Source organism: Cariama cristata, unplaced genomic scaffold, assembly GCF_000690535.1.
Source record: "Cariama cristata isolate BGI_N322 unplaced genomic scaffold, ASM69053v1 scaffold14992, whole genome shotgun sequence".
NCBI classification, from domain to species: domain Eukaryota; kingdom Metazoa; phylum Chordata; class Aves; order Cariamiformes; family Cariamidae; genus Cariama; species Cariama cristata.
This window is the reverse complement of record NW_009603401.1, coordinates 106,303-126,144: the sequence shown is the minus strand read 5'-3', so window position 1 is coordinate 126,144 and position 19,842 is coordinate 106,303. Positions and strand designations below refer to the sequence as shown.

General features: G+C 42.0%; 1 protein-coding gene across 1 annotated transcript in view; it reads right to left on the bottom strand.

Moving 5' to 3' along the window:
• Nucleotides 1–1,176: 1,176 nt before the first annotated feature.
• MTSS1 (metastasis suppressor 1) overlaps nucleotides 1,177–19,842 on the bottom strand; it is a 113,637-nt gene continuing 94,971 nt past the window's right edge. Inside the window, exons 9-15 of the mRNA XM_009695191.1 lie at nucleotides 18,669–18,776; nucleotides 17,666–17,763; nucleotides 15,448–15,658; nucleotides 6,400–6,594; nucleotides 4,129–4,293; nucleotides 3,447–3,609; nucleotides 1,177–2,193 (exon numbers count right to left, since the gene is read on the bottom strand). Coding sequence (XP_009693493.1) covers nucleotides 1,496–2,193; nucleotides 3,447–3,609; nucleotides 4,129–4,293; nucleotides 6,400–6,594; nucleotides 15,448–15,658; nucleotides 17,666–17,763; nucleotides 18,669–18,776 — 1,638 coding nt within the window. The 3' untranslated portion in view covers nucleotides 1,177–1,495. The remainder of the gene's footprint in view (nucleotides 2,194–3,446; nucleotides 3,610–4,128; nucleotides 4,294–6,399; nucleotides 6,595–15,447; nucleotides 15,659–17,665; nucleotides 17,764–18,668; nucleotides 18,777–19,842) is intronic.

Sequence of the window (19,842 nt, the reverse complement as noted above, 5' to 3'; positions counted from 1 at the left end):
GAAACCGGCCCCTTGTATGTATTATTTGGTGCATTTTTAAACAATCCCAGATGCGCAAGCCTGGCGTCCATCCACATGTGGGTCTGCTGTGTGTGGGAAGACAGCATCCTTCTGGACTGTCTGATCGGAACACGCGTCGTGCCCCGGGGTCTGCATATTTCTATCAGCTTTAGGAGACGGGTATTGCAGCAATAACTTACTTTTACTTCAAGGAAAAAATCCAACTCTTAATAATTCTAACAATAGCGTTCCAAAAAACATGACGTAAAGTACAAAAAAAGAGAATATAGTGGTCAGACTCCCAGTATTATCAAAAAAGCAGTATCTTTCCCCACCCCCCACCCTTCACCCCTTTCTTTTCGGTATTTAAGAAAAGCCAATCAACTGCCATTTAAAAGAAGTTAAGAAAAACAAGCCCCTGTATTGGAAAGAAACATTTGCAGTTTATTAGATCACAAGCTGGTTACACCTGTCAAATTGTTAAGTGTTTTCTCAAAATATTTGGGCTTTCCAAGGTGCCCAGCCTGCTGGGCACAGTCAGAAAAAGGCATTTTGATAATATCTAAGAACTCCCTGCTTGCATTTTAAAAATGTTTTTACATTTGTAACTGCCTTAAGCCTGTCGGCCTTGTTTGTACTCAGTGAAAGGATGAGTAGAACAAAAAGTGAGGGTGGAAGAACCAAGCCTACACAGTTAAGGCTGCATGCATGTGACTGAGAGTTGTTGCTGTGCAGTCAAAAAAGAAACGTGGAAAAAACCCAGTCTTTAAAACACCCTACAGAAACAAAACACTGCAATCCAATATGGCTTATTCTGATGCATTTACCATGAAGCTACTAGTAATTAATCCTACTAGGCTACTTTTGTGCAACAGCATCTGCTATTTTGATGGCATCTCCCTCCCCCCACTACCCCTCAAATACTCTACCAACTGCAGGTTTCTTCCTTGCATTATATATTGCTTTTATTGTCAATTTTTATTCCTGCTTTTCAAACTTTTTTTTTAATACTTAAATGAGGATCTGTTCCTTACAGCTTGACTTAAACATTAAAGAAAGTCCCATTGTTTTGTTTTGTTTTTTAACTTCACTATTACAAGGCGCTCTACAAAAGCTTGCAAAAAAGCCAAATTTTCATTAAATCCCTTTGCTGAAGTTAACTACTCGACATTTTTTTTTTCTCCTATGATTTAAAACTTTACAAAGAGAGTTATAAAAAAGGTAAATGGGATTTGGCACCTTCAGAAAAAATTAAAAGTGTAACTTAGATCAAAAAAATGCAGAAACAAAATCATTGATATTTACAAATTAAAACACCAGTGAAGATTATGTCTTACTATGCTCTTTCACCTTGTTTTCTCTTTTAGAGTACTTTCAGACTGTCTGTACCGAGTATCTTAAAAAATTCATTGATTACAGATTGGAATGGATAGAGACAAATTAGTTTCCTCACAGTTCCTTCTCCACGGCTAGTACTCTGGCAGCTTTTCCACTCCTAGGAAATACGAGGTGCCGAGCGATCATTCGTGGTCGTCTTCTTCAGTTTGACACCACGCCGAATGGCGTTCAGCATATCTTCACCTTGCGGGATGTCCCCAGGACTCAGCTCTCCGGGATCGAGCTCTGGCTGGCCTGTGGGCGTGAGGGTGCTGACACCATCCCGCTCGCTTTCTTCCCCCTCGCTCTCAGGAACCACTTGCCTCTGCTCATCGGCAGCACTCAGTTTCTGGCTTGATGGCGGAGGGTTGACAGATGCTTGTCCGCTCCATGAGGATGAGGGCATGCTGGTGATACTTTGCCCACCATCTCCTGCTGCTGGAGACTCAGGACTTTGCTCGGGACATTCTTCTGTCCCAGCGAGGGCGCCGGGCAGCCCCCCTGGGATATCGGGGACAGTTGGTGTTTTGACAGGAATCACTGGTGTCTTGATCGGAATGGGACCTCCCCCTATGGTACCGCGTCTGACTGAAGGCTTGGTGGAAGGGGTCCGTCTGATGGTGGCGACTCCGGGAGTGACTATGACCGGTCCAAGTGTGGTTGGCAGACCTGCGGTGGAAGCGGGACGCTTGGTTTGAAACATTCTGCGATAGGACTGGCTAATGTCGCTGTTTCTTGGGATGGTGGAAGATTTGTCAAACTCTTGTTGTTCTGCCTCCTGGTCACCACTCACAGAGAAATAATCATAATCTGAAACTGATGCCAAAAGACGGAGTTAGGAACAAGCTGGAGAACACAGCTGAGTCACGTCAGTAAGTCTAAAGTATGTATAACCAAAAAGGCCTGGAGGTCAATAGCAATTAAGGGAGGTTTCACCTTTAGGAGGAAGCCTGAGATATTGTGACCAAGATTCTCAGACTGCATGACCGAAGGCAGGTGCTACAGCAGCCCAACCTTAAAGCTGCAGGGTCCCCATATCTCTCGTCAAAGAGAATGAGAACTGTACACACTCAGTACCTTCTCTGAAAAGAACTAATTAAGTAATGAAGATTCAATGTTGCCAACATGAAGATACCAAAACCAGCATCCTACAAGCCATATGCTACCACTTGTAGATACAAATACTTAAAACAGTCAGTGACTAAAACCTGTACTTTAGACTAGGCAATGCACGACTCAGGGGACTGTGTACCAGTGATTTCAGCAGCAAATTTGCTTATTTTGCAAACAAAGTAAATCCCAGCTGTCAGCTCTGAAAACTCAGCCTCAGCTTTAATAATTGCATCGGGTTCCCTCCTTTCCATGTAACTGCTGAGCCAAGTTATGCCCCCTGCAAGCCCTACCGCCTCTTGCAACTGCACAGCATGAGTGACTTCAGCTGGGCAAACAAGGTGGTTGCTGAACTGCAAACACCAAACTCTCAGTTTGCTGCTGGTTCTGAAACAGGGTACAAAACAGGTACCCAGCACCTTATTGCAGCTTCCCAGGTCTGCCCATGTTAAGGTCTCCAATGGATTCTTTTTCCGATTACAAAATTTCTGCTTAGGTAGGAAATAAAAGGTCACAAAGGGAAACCAAGAGCAGATTCAGAGTACTGACAGAACAAGAAAGCAAAGCTCATGAGTGCGCATTTGCTAATAGCTCAGAAAGGACACTAGTACCACAAGAAGCGTATGATGCAATACCAGTGTCACTTCACTTAACTCATGAAATTCCAGCACCTTCTTTAAAATGGTAGCATCCTTAAGCTAAAACTCATTCTAGTAATGCACAAGAAAATACGATCGTTCAGTACACTATGCAGCAATCCAGGTTTCTATTTAGTTAGAAAATCCAGGCTGCATTCCAAGCTGGAAAAAACACAACAGCAACGTTCACCCCTCTCTCCCCAGCTGACTACAAAGCCAGTGAGCAACAGCTGCTGGAATACAGCTCCTTGGCACCACAGGCTGAGTATATGATGGCCAGGCTGGGAATGCTCTGGAAAACAACATCTCTTGGATGGGTACCTTGAGACGGGATCGTGTCCTCTGAACAGCACGGAGTTGTTGTCTGGGTGCTGTAGCCGCTGGAGCACTGCAAGGAATCCCGACTGCTCCTCTGGGTGTCCAGCTGCAGCCCTCTTGTCAGAGCGAGCGCCAGCTCCTCGCAGGCTTCCATCTCCTCACCCTGCTGGTTACATACAGGAAAGAGACTCATTATGTCAAGAAGGTTTAGTCAATCTTCACCAACTTTTAGCCGTCTCTCCTTCCAAGCAGAGCTTGTCACCATCACAGAATCACAGGAGCACACAGAATGGTCAGGGTTGGAAGGGACCTCTGGAGATCATCTAGTCCAAGCCCCCTGCCAAGGCAGGTTCATGTACAGCAAGTTGCACAGGAACGCTTCCAGGCAGGTTTTGAATACCTCCAGAGAAGGAGACTCCACAACCTCTCGGGGCAGCCTGTGACAACAACCCAACCGGATTGTGTCCAACCATTTACTAGGGCTTAGAAACAGATGCTTCTTTGGATGCTGTTGCTCTACAAATGCCAATACCCAGTGGCATATTCTCTCATGTCCACGCTACTTCCACTGACCATGCCAACACCACACCAGCACCTCTTGTCAGATAAACACGTGCCAACATAGAGCACATCAGGAAGTACGGGCAGGAGCTAGCAAATAGCACATTTGAAATTAGAGCTTCACCCTTGTGGCAGCCGACACCGTCATGCTCCGAGGTCTCTGGGCCTCCTCAGGGGGCACGGGTGGTCCGCTCTGAGCTCCTCCATTGAGATCTGGTTCGCGCTTTTCTTTGCGACGTTGCAATGTGTTCACCATTGGTTGATCGTATGGGCCTGGTTTGGCCCAGTCCTAAGGAAATGTGCTTGTTAGTGATGGCTTTCATCAGTAATTGTGCTTTAATTACATGTAAAACTATGCAAAAGGACAATTTTAATGCAACAGATTATGTATCAAACTGGATATGCCTTTCTAAATATGGCCAGAAATAAATTAATTTTGAGGATATTAAAATTTTTCACTTATAAAACCTGTATCTCCTTTATTAAAGGGAATCTAAATTTCCTATTTTACCTAAGTGTTCTTACATGAAGATATTTAACATTTTAATACTACAGTTTTCTCTAAATGAAATTCCATTGTGTTAAAGCCTGTATTTTCAGAAATTGAAATGCAAAAATCACTGGCATACAGCAGAAAAATATATGTAAATGTCCAGTCAGTGATGTAGCTGTTCTAGATGCACACAAGTTCTAGTATTATGTGCTGTTATACATCTTCAATTCTGAAAAAATAGGCTCGAACAGATTTTTGATACATGTTAGAGGAGCAAGTTACTCTGAGTAATCTCTCAGTTTACTTACTAGCTGAAATCTAGTTTATAATAAAATGATCTGTACTGAAGAAAGACTAACTTCACTCTGAATTACTAGTGCCAAATTTGAAACAGAAATTCCTCAGGCCTCGAGGGCTATAGTCACTCAGGGCTCTATTAAGCAAAGTCCTGAGGGTGTCCAGAAACCGCACGTTGCACACAAAGAGCAGGACTGATCGGTGACCTGTGCTGGGACACAGAACCACGGCTAAGCAGCAGCTCCCCAAATGCAGGCTGCTGCAGGGGCAAGCCCAATCCTACGTTTTCCTTCACCAAGACAAGGGGTGCTTTAAAAATAAAAAGAAACAACTTGTGCATGAGAATGGGCCATGCACCCCCCCACTGGCAGCAGCTGGCTGCTGGGCAGCCTCTGCACAGCCTTCCAATAACGAACTAATGATGGGCTAAGACCATTTTTACTGACATGTGTCTCAGTCCAAGGTATGAGAAGTGCAAAGGCAGCTGTACTGACAGAAGCCCCTTGTGCAGACAGACATTTTGGTTTTAATAACACACATGAAACTCTGCTTTGCCTTAACAGCTGTGTCTCTGCTGTGTTTTGCTGTGACATATACTGGCAAAGTGCTTCTAGCATAGACACAACTAATGACCCTGAAGTCCCAGGAGTGCTGTGGCCACCCTGTGTGCATGTGTCAACAGTCTCCAGCTGCTGGAGAGAGGTTAGGGGTATCTGTAACAAGGTATCTCAATTTACATGTATGAGAAGGTCCCATGGTGCATATGCAGTACCATATAACCATCCACAGGCATCTAAGACTTGCGCAGCTACTATCAACTGCACATCAGCCTTCTGAAGATTTAGGTCAACAGATGAGAGAACTTCTCCCCGTGCTCCAGGGCAGAGTTGCCCAGGGGAATTGCCTGGCAGGGATGAGAGTCAAGGCTCTGGCTGAGCAGAGACATTTTGATTGCAAAGAAGATCCCTGCAGATCCAGCTGGAGCAACTGAAAGAAGTTACTGCACCCTGACTTTTTTGGTGTTCTCACCCAAGAGTACAAAACAAGCTGGGTGAGCACTTTCAGTCTGCGGCAGTAAAGCTGGGATAGCCTCAGTCACCACTTGGGTTCACCTGGTGACGAGCACCTTCTTAAACCACTCCAGCTAGACCTACAAGAGCATGCCTGCCTCTGGCCAAGGCGGGGGCCAAGCACAGCTGCTGCAGTGAGAACATCATGTTCTTCAATGCATGGTTTCACTGAGCCAACTGGATGCCAAGCCTGCAGTTCCCTGCTCAGGTGAGCACTTTGAGGGTGCTAAACAAGCTCTTTTCTCGCTGAATAGAGCCCAGAGTACTTTCACCAATGTTCCAAAGTTAAACTATTCCTTCCTACCTAGGCGTTGTCAGCTTTAATATGTTTTAGGCAGTGCCAGAATAGACAAGGTCATTCAGAAATATCCACTACCAGATTTTAGCTCTCTGATTATCACCAAGAAGTGCCCATTTTGATACTAAACAGAGCAAATCAACAAGTAATTACATGGATTGAAAGGCAGCAACAACTGCCATGTGCACACTGTTGGTATGAGGAGGTGAGGACTGCCACAACAAAAGGAACACAAACCTTCCAGCTAGGGATCTTAGATGATGGTAACATGCCTGGCCCAATGGTGTAATAATGAACGTAGTCTGGAAGGAGGGCTGAGGGAGCCCGAGTCCACGCGCGGGAGACAGGCGGGAAATGAGGGAAAGGACCTGCACCAACTGAAGCTACGGATGGGTCACTTGATAAACTACAGTGATAAAACCCATTAGACAACTGGAAATGAAACAAATAAAAAAACAAAAACAGAGAAATTAATATAAACAGAATGAATATGAAAATATACTGTGACTGATGTTCTAGGGAGAAAACTTCTATATCTTAAAACAAAAGAAAGAAAAATCTTAGCTTTGCTGCAAATAAACAACAGAAAACTGACACAATGCTTGGTTCAGAAGTGAGATTGCTTGAAAATTGTTATTTGGTATAACAAATTTCAGACATCAATCTAGTAGTCATTGTCTCCAGGCTGAGCAGCTTTGCCTTCTGTCCATGAAAGCAGCACACTGTGAAAAAGCCTTTGCAAGCTAGGTACCCTGCAGACTGTGGACACAGAAACAAAACATTTCCAATACTGGAGGAGTTTGCATTGGTTGCGTTTACTCTATGCAGCTGGACAGAGAGGAAAAGCATACAGCCTTCAAACATGACGTGTTCTGGCTGTGTGACGATATGGAAGAAAAAAAAAGAAAGAATCAACAGCAAGGATTTACCAGATGAGAATGGAGACTGCTATCACTTCCTCCTCCAATTCAGAGTGTATCCCACATAATTTATTCCAACCATGTATGTTCTGTTTTCCTTTTTGTTTTGGTCAAAATCAAACCCCAATTGCTCAGTGTAATGCCTGCTACCTAATGGGAGAGAGGGGAAAAGCCACAAACAGTACCACCTGGGCAAGATGCTCTTTGTTAGGCAACCAGCTGGGTTTGGGCAGCGTTCCACAATCTCTTTGAGTAGGAAAGGTGGACAATGAGCTTTTCTTAGAGAATTACCTCTGTAAAATGCCCAAGTTGTAGCTTCCCCCTAGCAACTAGTTTAAAGGAAAGTGTCGTTGCGGTTTATTCAGACAGACTCATTTCTAAAGGAGCATGCAACAGTTCCTATTCTCATCTTCACAGAAAGCAATCCTGGCTGCGTCCTGTGCACGTTTCGTTTTTTTTTTGTCCAAATGTTGCTGGGTTTGGATAACGAGCTAGTAGGTTTGTATGTCTTTGAGATGAAGTTTTTCACCTTATCTGTGGAGGCCCAAGCCCCCATGGTGGAGCCTGAGCTGACTGAGGTGGGGGAACTGCACTCGCTCACTGACTGGCAGGTTTCAGAGGCTTCTGAAGAGGCAGAGCTGGACGAATTCTGCAGCGTAAAACAACACCGCAACGCAGAGAAAGAATATACAAGCCATCAAAAAAGAAAAAAAAAAACACAAACAAAAAAAGACAAAAAGCACATAGACACACACACAGGAGAGAGGGAAGGATGAGAGAAGCAAAGGGTTAGGGTTTTAAAAATCAATTAGAAACTGCTCAAAACCATTGCTAATGTTCAGGAACTCTATGAGAAACAAAATAAGCTATTTGCTTAATGCGAGAACTTGCCACGCTGCTTGAGAATGAGCGAATCAAGGCAGCAATCTCAACTCCTCATTGCGATTTCAGCGTCTCAATTCTGTTAGCTTTCTCACAGAAAGACGCTGAGGGAGCTGAGGGCACCTAAGGTCCAAACATGCAATATACTGAGACAACCAATTTATACAGAAAAGCAGATCATTCAAAGACACAAAGTTTAGATTTAAAACATGGAGCAGCAAATGTCACTTACATTCACAAGTTCTCGGATATTCTGATCTGCAAAAGTGCTTGTGAAAAGCTCATCTGAGTTCAAATATTATGGAACAGAGAAAGAAGCGATACTTACCAAAACTGGAGGTTTCCAAAGTGCATTATCTGTATGCATGTGCTTCTGTGGGTAGTATGCATACACCAAAAGCACTCTGACTCAAACTTTTCTGCCCAGCAGCCAATATGAAGGTACATGTACTCTGCTGAGTGCGTAAGTGGTGGCAAGTGCTTGCCACCCACTTTCTCTTAACAGTAGAGACAGAAAATATCAGGGGCTTGGATGGAGAGCAAAGGAAAATGCAGAACATAGAGTGTCCATCAAACACCTCAAATATTTTGCTCCTAACTAGGAACTTCTCTTCCAATTTTCAGTGCACACCTTTACGTACATTTGCTGCTGTAAGACCTCTACAACAGCGTCTAATTCACCTACAGGCAGGCCAAGGTGAGTAACCGCATGGACCATTTTACCAACTACAATGCTCTCATACATCTCCTCCTTGAAAGCAGCATCCCCCTCAGTAGGGGTGTGTGTGCAAGTCCAACCAAGTGCTTGGAAATGGTCAAGAATACTGGCAAAGTTGTCAGGGCAGTACTGAGCTCTATTCACTATCAGGAAATTCAACACTAGCAAGACTGATTCATCCTTTGGTAGTCCAAGACCCGTGATGTAAATCTACCTAAGGATAACCCCGGCAAAGCTTCAGATTTCAAGGAATAACATTTTGAAGAGAAAGGGAAATCTGATCTGAAATAAAATTTCATCAGTTAACCTCAGATGAGATCTTGGGGTGAGTTTGCAATAAAAAGCCGGATAAGAGGCACTGTAGAGGAGTAATTACTGCTAACACCCCGGAGTTGTCTCACTGCTCAACAAAAGCTGCATATAAGGCATGTATAGCTAACTGCCTGGGTAAAAGATGTCAGTCTCCTGAGACAGAACATCATCACCGTAAGGATTTCGGTGAAGACTACTGGGGCTGTTGAGAAGCCAATACAGTATCAGCATCTTGAGCTTATTAGCAAACTGTGGATTTAAATGAAACTTTGCAAAGGCTGTTAAAAAAAAATTAAAAACCCATGTAACGTCGTGGATTATTTTATAGAAATAACGCATATCCCATCTTACGCTGACATGAGATCAGATCTGCGGGTGACCTGTCAAATGTGTTCAGGGTACAAGTAAGCTCAGCTAACAAGGCTTGCATTCAAAGTGCAGTAAGAGTTGAGATGAACACAAGATCAGAAGAAACTACAACAAATGACATGTAGCTGTTAAGGAGAGAAGTGAAAAGGATGCAGTGAGGTACCTGATGATGCAGTGGCTTGATGTTTTGTGGAACTTGTCACATTCTTGATTTAATGCAACACCTTTTACAAGAGAAAAATCTCTAAAAATAAGAACACTGACAAACATGAGCTGCAGTCGACGGTCATCAGACATAACTACAGTACACGAAATGGAGATGAGCCTATTTCTTCTGTCCTTAGAGAAAAATACATTATAGAAAATTAGCTTTTACACTAAAACTCCAGAGTTCTGCCTGATATTCCAGGTAGCTCAGCAAAAGAAACTGTTTGAGAAGGCCCATGAGAACGCTCACACTAGTGTGACACTTTGGCCAGGAAAAAAAAAAAGGAATTACAGAAAGTGCTTTCTGAAACCTCATGCTTATGGCCTGAAAGACCCTCCTGGGTCTGCACACTCTGCAAATGGCAGGACAGACAGTGAAGGGTCTGAGTTCCAAATATGGTATCATGTCACCTTGTTTTCTGCAGATGCTCCAATGATGACAAGTGAGAATCTGGAATTTACATCTGATAGACTATTCCTGTTTACAAGCCAGAAACTTCACGAGATTCTGTCAAGTAATGGTAGAAATGGGTTATAAATTGAGGTTTATTAGCAGCAAAGCTGCATGTAGCAAATAGATGGAAAAAGGCCAAAAATGCAAATCCTGAAGATGCAAAGAATTGTTCCATTTACTTGGTGTATGGGGAAAAAAGACGGGAAGCGGTGAACTTATTTTTGCAATAAAGTGACTCCAAGGTGAAAAAAAGATGAAAGGAAGGACTTTCCCACTAACTCAGCGTGGCCATTTTCAGCAGGCAAAGCTAGACAAAGGATGAAACAAGATGCCATGGGGAAAACACCTTGGTAACTGAAGGAAAGGCAAGAGGTGGTGGTAGCGAAACAGGATCTCGTCTTGAGAAGCTTGCACGGCACAGGGAAGGGAAGCCTCTGGTCTTGCTAAAAAAAGTATTACAACAGTAAGAAAATGATGGAGAGGGAGGCACAAGAATACTGAACTCCTGAAGGAAAAGTGTAAAGGAAACGCGAGTGGCAGCAGGTCAAAGGCAGCCTGTATCAGACTGCAGAAACAGTCTTGAATGGTTGGACCTGGGTGTGGGAAGCACAAACCACCCTTCATTTCTTAGCAGAAGGTACACAAGGGGCTGAAAACAGCAACTGCACAGTTACTGCTTGGGCAAAAAGTCTGCAAACTTTTGAGTGCTTGTTCTAGATGCACACCCACTGGCACATGCACTCCTGGGAGCACACGCGCAGGCAAACATTGGGCAGAGCAATTTCTACTCCACAGCCCATGGAGTCAGAAATTTGACTACTGGATTTTTTCAACTTATTTTAGTCGATTCCTTTTTAAAATCATAGAACCATAGAATGGTTTGGTTGGAAAGCATCTTAAAGATCATCTAGTTCCAACCATTCTATGATTCTATGATGACGTTTAGTCTGAATAATTTTTAAAATTAGTTCTTTCATTTTAGCTATTTTAACCCTGGGAGATTTTTTTTTCCCCAGAGCTGCAACAATAGTGGTTCTGCTCTGCTCTCAAACCATCTCTTCTGAGAAAAAGCTTAAAGTTAGCAGTATCAGCAGAAAGCTAAAGCTGTGCTCTGCACAGTAACAACCAATTCCTCAAATGTACATTATACATATGTAGCTTGGTATCTGGTCTCTCAGACATTCCACCATGGCTTGTTCTTGGTTAGTGTCCCGCTGCTTGGTGTGGTATGCATGAACTCCAGCAAGGATATTAAAAAAAAAAAAAAAAAAAAGCTGTATTTTGGGCTACTGGACGGTATGATTATATTTTCCATCTGTTGTCCTAACAACTTATAAAAGGTCCACGGTTATCTTGGATTACTTGCACCCTTTGTTTGCTATGTTTTCCATTCAAATCCAGTATTGCTTTCTTAACCCCATCCCTTCCCCAACTACTGGACAGAGCTTCCTGGGCAAAGGTTTCCCAGGCGACCAAATCCTAATGAAGGGTTTGGTCCAATGTCCCTCTACAGTCAGGGGAAGACATCTCAGTTACCTTTCAAAAAGCTTTGGAGAGTCACTCAAGGTCACCTCCTCAATTTGTCTCACTTTCAGGAACATGTCTCTGCTGACCCCTCTTTTCTAGTCAGGGACAAACTGTTGGGAAACTTAACTTAAAAAAAGAAGTTTAGGAGAAACAAATACCTGGTCATAATTTACAGATGCATTTCAGTTATTTTGGGAGGGGTTTAGGTTGTTGTTTTTTTTTTTTTTAAGGTCTGATTTGGGAGCATTTCTTAATTTACATGGAAAACTGAATAGTTTTAACAATGTATTTCCTCTATTCTAACTTGAAGCTACTTCAAGCAGTGGAGTCTCCTCAAAAGCACAATCTTTCCAGCTTGCTAATCTGTACATGCAGAAGCAAGTTCACATTCAGTTTCCCTCTACTTCACTGTTTAGGGAAAGCAATTTCCAGAATATTCTAACAATAAAGACTTAGTCCTCTGCTGTTTTGACAGCACAGCAACAGTTTTTTTCCCTTCTTCATCTGCTTCTTTCTCTCCCCTTGCTTTCAACCCCACAAAGTCATAAGCAGCCTCTAAAATCCAACTGTACAACTGCTTCCTCTGTGTGTGTTCACTCCAAGTCCAGTGGATCCTTCTATTCTTATCCCCCAAAATCAAACATAACTGTACTCCTACCATATTACTTCATTGCAGACCTCCGTTTGTCTACTACACAGGGCAACGTGTGGGCTTAGCAGCACCAGCCATGTTCAATGTTCATCCAAGGGCTACTCTGTGCTCCCAGCAGCAAATCTGTCAGAAGGGCTTTACACGGTGTCAGTACAGGCCATGGGCAACGCTGACCACGGCTGACCTCAAATCTGCCATTTAGAGAAACTGTTCCGCTCCAGAAAGAGACCTGTGATGTTTTTCCAGCTGTTCAGCTATACCCAAATGTACTTGCTTAATTAAGATCAAAACATTTTACAGTGACCTTTGCACATGTACAGCTATCTGTTCCAGGCTAACACTCACTCCCACTGATGTTAACAGCAAAGCTGCAGAAAAGCGATCATACTAAACCAGTGTAAGGGCAGAGTTTGGTTTTAGAATTGCTCTTTTTCCTATTTTCTATGCAGAGTGTGATAACTGTAAAGACTTACTACTCAGCAATTATAGGCTAAAAAGCAGTCTTCATTTTGCTAGTCATCTCTCCTCTGGTATAGTCTGTACCTTGTTTAAATCTCTACTTATTCCTTGTTTGAGATTTTTTTTTTTCACCTCCATCTGTGATTTTGAATAAATTCAGTTTAATTTTCTGTGACGCTTGTCTAAAATGTAGGTGAGAGCATAAAAGCTTCACATAGCTTATATATTCTCATTCCCATAACATAGGAAATATATGTAGCCTCCTCCTACTTTTTTTAAAAATCCATTATTAAAAGAAAATGGGCTTTGTTGCCCCAGTAGATGCCACAGCATGTAGCTAGCAAACATCAGCAAAGTGTCCACCTGTGCAAGATATACAGCTTTTAATTTCCTTTGGTGATTCCAGAGCTTGCTTTTCTGCTTTCTCAGTGTTACTACTAGAAACAATGACATCAGTGATTTACAAACAGCAGCTGACATCACTGCTCCTCCCCACCCACCACCAAGCCTCAAAAGCACAATACCACAAGGGAGATCTGTCAGTTGGTTAGAGACACACAACACGAAATAACGCTGTAAATCGAACAGCTTCTCGGTAAGCTCATGATCACAATTATCTGTCAGCACAACACACACAATTTACCTAGTGCTGAACATACAAAGCAAGACACTTAAGCAAAGATGAAGCAGCCAGGCAATGATCTGTTACCTTTTCCTCTGCGTAAAGGTATACAGAACTAGAGACATACAGAGCACATACCTATTTGTTATACCAACACACTACACTTGTCAAGTCAATGCCACACTGCTGCAGCCTTCTACAGCTCATGAATAGCTCAAGTGATGCTTGGATCAGTTTGCAACTTTATGGACAGTTTCTAAAATGAAGTGACAGCATATGAACTTAGCTGGTGTAAATCAGTATGACTCCTGTCGACTTTCAGGATGTTCTGCCAGCTGATAGCAGCCCAAGTTCTCTGCCCTACTTAACAGGAGAACTTGCAAGGAGAGGTGTTGGACTTTTTCCATGCTAAGGGCAATTGCAAAGTTACATCCTCATCTGCAAACATAGCATCATCATGTAGATTACCGCCCTTTTATGCAGGTGCAGTGGATACCATGAAAACCGAGGATGATGCTAGCATGTGTAACTGATGTATGTATCTTAAAAGTCAACTTCCTTACCTTGTTACTATTCCAGTTTACTTTACTATTGCTCATTTACTTTTTGCATTTCACTTAGGTTAGCCATAGCCAATCTAAACAAAACATTCATTTTATTAGTGTGCACAAAGTTCTTCAGGATGTCATCTATAAAAAAATGCTGATGTGTCCAGACTGGGGAACAGCACAGAAGATGTATTCATTTGAAAAGAAAGCACTTCTATTAAAATGGAAGAGGTAAATATATTAAAAAACTGTTGAGCTTCCATTGAGAACATGATTCAAGCCTAAGTGAACCAGTGTTGTTTTGAATGATACCCTAAAAATTTCACTAAGGCTGCTACTTAACTAAATGTTCTGCAAAAAGTAAGGGTCTGAGTGCTGTCAAAGATGGTCTAGGAGTAGCTTAAGTGTGCAGGTGACACTTGGTAACCACTAACACTGAAATTGTTGGCTGCGTGCTGACTGTGAGGATTAAAACCATCTACTCCCCAACACAGGAAAAGGAGAGCAACTACATTTATTAAACTAAAGGACAACCTTCTTCAGTGACCTCAGGGTGTATTAAAAATGACTCAACAACAGGATATTAGGTCCACTTCAGTTTGTAACTACAATGGGATTTATAATGTCAGATGGCAGTTCAGCCTTGTTTAAAAAAATATTGCAGCTGCCATGTGATTTGTTAAAAAAAAAAAAAAAAAAACAGAAAAGAGAATTCAGGTGCTGGAAGATACATGCCATGGAGGCATGCAAACCTCTGCCTGCAGGCAGGCAGCTAGTTTTTATAGGAATGATGCCATGAACAAATAGAGCAGCAACTTCCTTCTGCAGACCAAAAAATGCTTTGGAAAAGTTTTGCTTATATTTACAGTGAAATTCTCTTAGTTTGACTGGGTTCAGGACATTATCATATATGACTACACAAACACTCATTTCTTATGGGTTCAATAAAGAACTAAAAATACCTCTTACTTTCATGCAGAAACCTTGTTTCTGCAAGGTGCTCAACTGAGAGTCAGAAACAGCAAGCCTATCCACAGAAAGGGATGTAAAAAACAGCAAAACCAATTTCATATGAATGGCATTTTGAGTATTCCAGGCCCTTTGCAGGGGAGGAATAAAAGTAGTCTCTCTGATGCTGAAGCCACCAGCATCAATACTAAGGCTGTCAGAAGGCTGTTCTGGCACCAATATTTGTCCATTAAACTGTAAACAGCCACCAGATATTAACAACTTGCAATTTGTGCAGGATATTAACTGGTAACCTCAGTGGGTAAAGTGAATATTATTCTCTCCTGTAAGGTGGGACTTCTTGTTCTTCCTCATCTGTATGTACCTGAAAGTTAGGCATCTAGGCTCTCTCCAGGGACAGAGTGAAAACCAAATCCCCTGAGAGTAACTCATCTCTTTCTTCAGTGCTAACTGCAAAAGCAGCATAAATCACTCCAGCTAGAGGCCCAACTTTTAGACGGATGAAGTGCAGTGAGACAAACCTTACCCTCAGTGTTAACCTGACTCCAAGGTACCCCAAAACCACACCAGATCCTTTTTGTGAAAGGTGAGCCAAGTTACAGAGTCCAGCTCACGCTCAGATTTTTGTTCTCATGCTTGCACGTACCTGGTTAGGTGCTTCTGGTGGCATGGGGGATGGCGATTTGGACTGGAAAGCATCCTGGGACATGAATCCAGAATCATGGGAGGACACACTGGACAGCCTCATGGGTGCCTGCTGAGGCAGATTGGAGCTGCGATAGCGATAGTGTGAACTAGGTGAGTGCGAGTGCGAGCCACTGGACCGGGAATCACTACTGTTAACGCTGTTCAGACTGCTGTGAGAGACAAAAGGAACAAAGAAAGGAAAGGGGAGAGGAAAATACACAAGGGCGGGGTGGGGAGAGACCCATATACAGTACAATTAACATTCAACATGTCTCTAGCAACAGGCAGCATAAACCGGAAAAGAAAAAATATTGACAAATTTAATTTAAATATATATATATGCACATATATATCAGTAAAGAACCATAAGCAGCTGCAGTATCCCTTGCGACCAGCGAGAAAATGGCATTTTACCTTGAATTTCACTCAAATGATCAAATTCTGTAACCACTCAGAGCTCCAAGTCAGATTAAGGATGACGGAATTGCTACATGCCCTCTCTAGCTTTTGCATAGCACTTGCACAAAAAATGTCCGCTGATGGCTCTCTCCTATTCCTAAATCACACCTCCTTGCTCTTGCACCATGGCCCAAATTTTCAATGGGATCTCTAGCAGGGGGTGCAAAGGCATCACAATTCATCTAAAAGTCTGTCTCTAGGCATGTCCCTGCAGTCAGCCAGCAGGCAAACGTGTGAGACTTTTGAAAGCATCACCAAAACCCCATGTTTCAGAGTACCTGGGACAAGCTTCACTCACATGAAGGCTTTCTACCAGAAAAAAAGCATGTGATGGCATATTGAGTGAAGTCACACCTCTAGGTATGTAGCTTTAGTTAGTAAGAAAGATGATCAGAGAATTAACTATCCCAAATTAATATTAATGAAAAAAAATTGATTTTTCAAAGAGATCGATTTTTAATCTCCAGTATCCATGAATGACAGCAACGCCATGCCAGCCACAATGTGGGAACCTTTGAAGTTTCCTCCTGGGGTGGCTGAGCAGGACTAGCAGGATGCATCAACCTAAAGGCTCCTACCTTTGTCGGCAGGACCCTACTGCTTAGCTGAAGGGATGGCCCTAAAGGATACATGGGTGAGGACTGCACCTCCTGCACACAAATTCCATGTAACACACAAGATGTACAAGTTGTCTCGGAGCAGGGGAAGAGGAGCTCTGCCTTATTTTACCCATACACAACAGTCTGTTGCCATACAGGTTTTACCACACAGAAAGATGAGGTTGATTAGGAACAGATGATGGATTTTGGGGGTTATTTTGCCATTTTCTTTTACAGCTTCAGGATATTGCATCTTTAAGCCTGTGCTCATTGCTCTAAATATGCATGTTTTCACATAAATATATATAAAAATAGTGAAGGTTTTTTTTATATATATCTGCATGCAGAGACAAGTAGGTACATAGCAGAAGTCATCTTCACTTGCTCTGACATGCTATAGGTAACTTTGCTCATACACAGGGAACCTCCAATACATTATTCATAAAGCAAACTAAATGTTAATCATTCGAGAGCAGCTAGAAAGGTGTTGAGCAGAATACACAATAGGGTATCTTCCTTTTCAGTAAAAGGAAAGAGTAAATGTAGACACCAGGGTATGGGGGCAACATGCTAATAAACTGTTTCATGAGAGAAAACAGTTTTTACAGAGAAAGCATAGACAGAATTCAGTGTTTCAACGTATTTCAGGACAGCATTAGACAGCATTAAACAGTCAAAAAAATTTGTATTAAAAAGCATTTCCATCTACCAGACTGATAGGGCAATTGTCAAGGATGTTTTTCCCTTTCAAACAGTTTAACTTACTGATTAGTAACAGCTACTTAGAATAATCTAAAAAGTCATCCCATGAAAAACAGAAAAGGAAATTATGAATGAACAATCTCAGAGCTTAGATCAGTACAGTCTGCTCTTTGATCTGAAATGCATTCAAGAGAACTGAATCAAAAGCTTCTTCAAGTTGTCTTGAGTTCAAAAGTTGTTCAGTCATGCCCATCCTTTTTAATATTCCCAGTCACACACTTAAACGGATAAAGACCATGAGGGATTGATTTCATTAGAAGTCATTATTTAAGTATGCATAAAAATCCATACCACAGTCTGAACTTGCCTCCCTTTGCCCCCAAACAGGTTAAAATTAAGTATTACCAGTCTACTTACCTGCAAACACTAGATTTTCTGGACATAGTAGTACTGGGAGAGGATGGAGGAGTCTGATAAGACCAGCTGTAATCAGAACCTTTCAAATCTAAAATTACCTGATGAAAGATAATCAATAGCATCAAGGACACGGAAATTTTTTTTTCCCTGTTAACAGAAAGCATCCGCTTGTCACACAACATTCATCACCACTACAAACTTTCAGTGCCAACTGACCCAGTGTCAGCTCTCTTCCAGAATTACACTGTGTATATTACACAGGACAATCAGCTTCATCCTTGGCTTTCCAGGAACTACCGTACTTCAACACTAGGGCTGCTACCACAGAAGGTAAGTTCAGATTTGAATGGAAAAATCTTCAAAAAGTAAATGAGATTTATTTTATCCATGCTGTAAGCTGTTTTGTTCCGTTTTCCCTTAAAAAAACTATTACAGCCTTAAAGTTTAAAAACTGTTGCATTTTAAAATATTAATCAAAGATCCAATCCAAATCTCCAAGCAGAGCTTCTCTCTTTTACACCTCTAGGTCAATGATAAGGTGATTAAGGTATGGCAAGAAAACTGAGTTCACACAGCATGGCTGGAGAAAAAGGTCCTATTTGGAGTCCTTTAATGACACACATTTTAGGACAGCATGGAAAAATGCTCAAATGTTAGACTCCATCAAGCTATCTAATGCCAGCAGTCTTGCAACCACATAAAGACAGGGATGCTCAAATGTAGGGCGAGGACTCATGTACTCTCAGGAGAAACTGGGCATCCTCATATACTTCAAAATGTTACTGCTGCCACTTCACACTGGTCTCACTGAATACTTCAGGAGTTAGTACTTCAAAATCAACTTTTTAAAATTGCTTATGTTAAAAATGACCTTGCTGCAGTGAAGCATCTACAAAACATAACATTAAGCCACTAAATGCTAGTAGTCAATATTCCTCGTAACACAAAAGGAAAACTGCTACAAGCTACAGATACAAATGTTTTTCAGGTAACAAGAGCTAACCTGTTCACTTGAAGATGGTAATTTGTGTGGATCCATGGTAAGACTTTTCAGGTCATCTGATATGGTTTGTAAATGGGTTATTTCTCCTAGCATTGATATTTCTTCTTCCTGAAAAGACAAAAGAGCAAAGTTATTCACAGCCTTGGTTTTAAAAATCAGACCCATAACACAATACATGATCTTTTTCTTTTTGCTGATGACTGTGGGAATGCCCAGCAGAGCTGCTTTTTCTTTGCCCATTAAGCAATCACTTCTTATGAAAGGGAGTTGAAAATATTAATTTAGAGTTTTATAACTACTTTAAGATTGCTCTAAGTTCTGAGGTCCAGAAATCTTTTGTCTCAACAATGAGATAAATAAGTGCCCTAAGGATTTTAACCTTGAATATAAACAGGGGTTAAACTTGTACTTTTTGCTAGTTTTTGGGAACTTTGAGATAAAGGCACCATTCAGGTACAGAGCATTAATACATCTATGATTCATTCTGGCTCAAGCTAAGCTACATCAACAGCTAACTCAGATGATTCCTGCACAGTAAGTTACCATAGTAATCTCTTAGCTACCACGGTAATTTCATCCAGGTCCGCAGAGTCTGGAATTCACCTCCTCCTGCTCAGCCGTCACCTCCCTACTTCTCTAAGCGTGGTTTTCTGTTGAGACTGATGCTCTTTGTAGACAAGCATCGGGGACACGTTCCCAGTACGCTGGAGAACCTTCAGAATTGCATCATGCTTGCACAAAGCCACAAACGATTCATCGCTGGGCTTCAGACAACCTGAGATGATGAAAATATACTCAAACCTTTTCAATGAACTGAAAAAGCTGTCATGTAGGAGGAAAAGAGCTGCCAGAAAACTGCATGGAAGCAGCCTGCAATCTGTCAGATAATGTCATCATACACACAGGGGAGGTCTTGAAACATTTATCAGTCCTAGCACTGGAGTAGGAATAAGGAAGATTTATATTAAAATGTGATGTTAGGAAAAAAAGCAGTGGAAAAAACTGCATTAGCCATGTCTCAGGTCAGTATGCATAGGGAACTCATGCCCACTTAAGGCTTTGTGCTCTGACCCGGCTAGTCCCGTTAGTCATCTTGAAAGTATTCAGTGTCTTCGGTTGCTGAATTACTCCAAATGCCTACAAGAAAGGTCCCAACTCTCCCCACTTCCTAGGC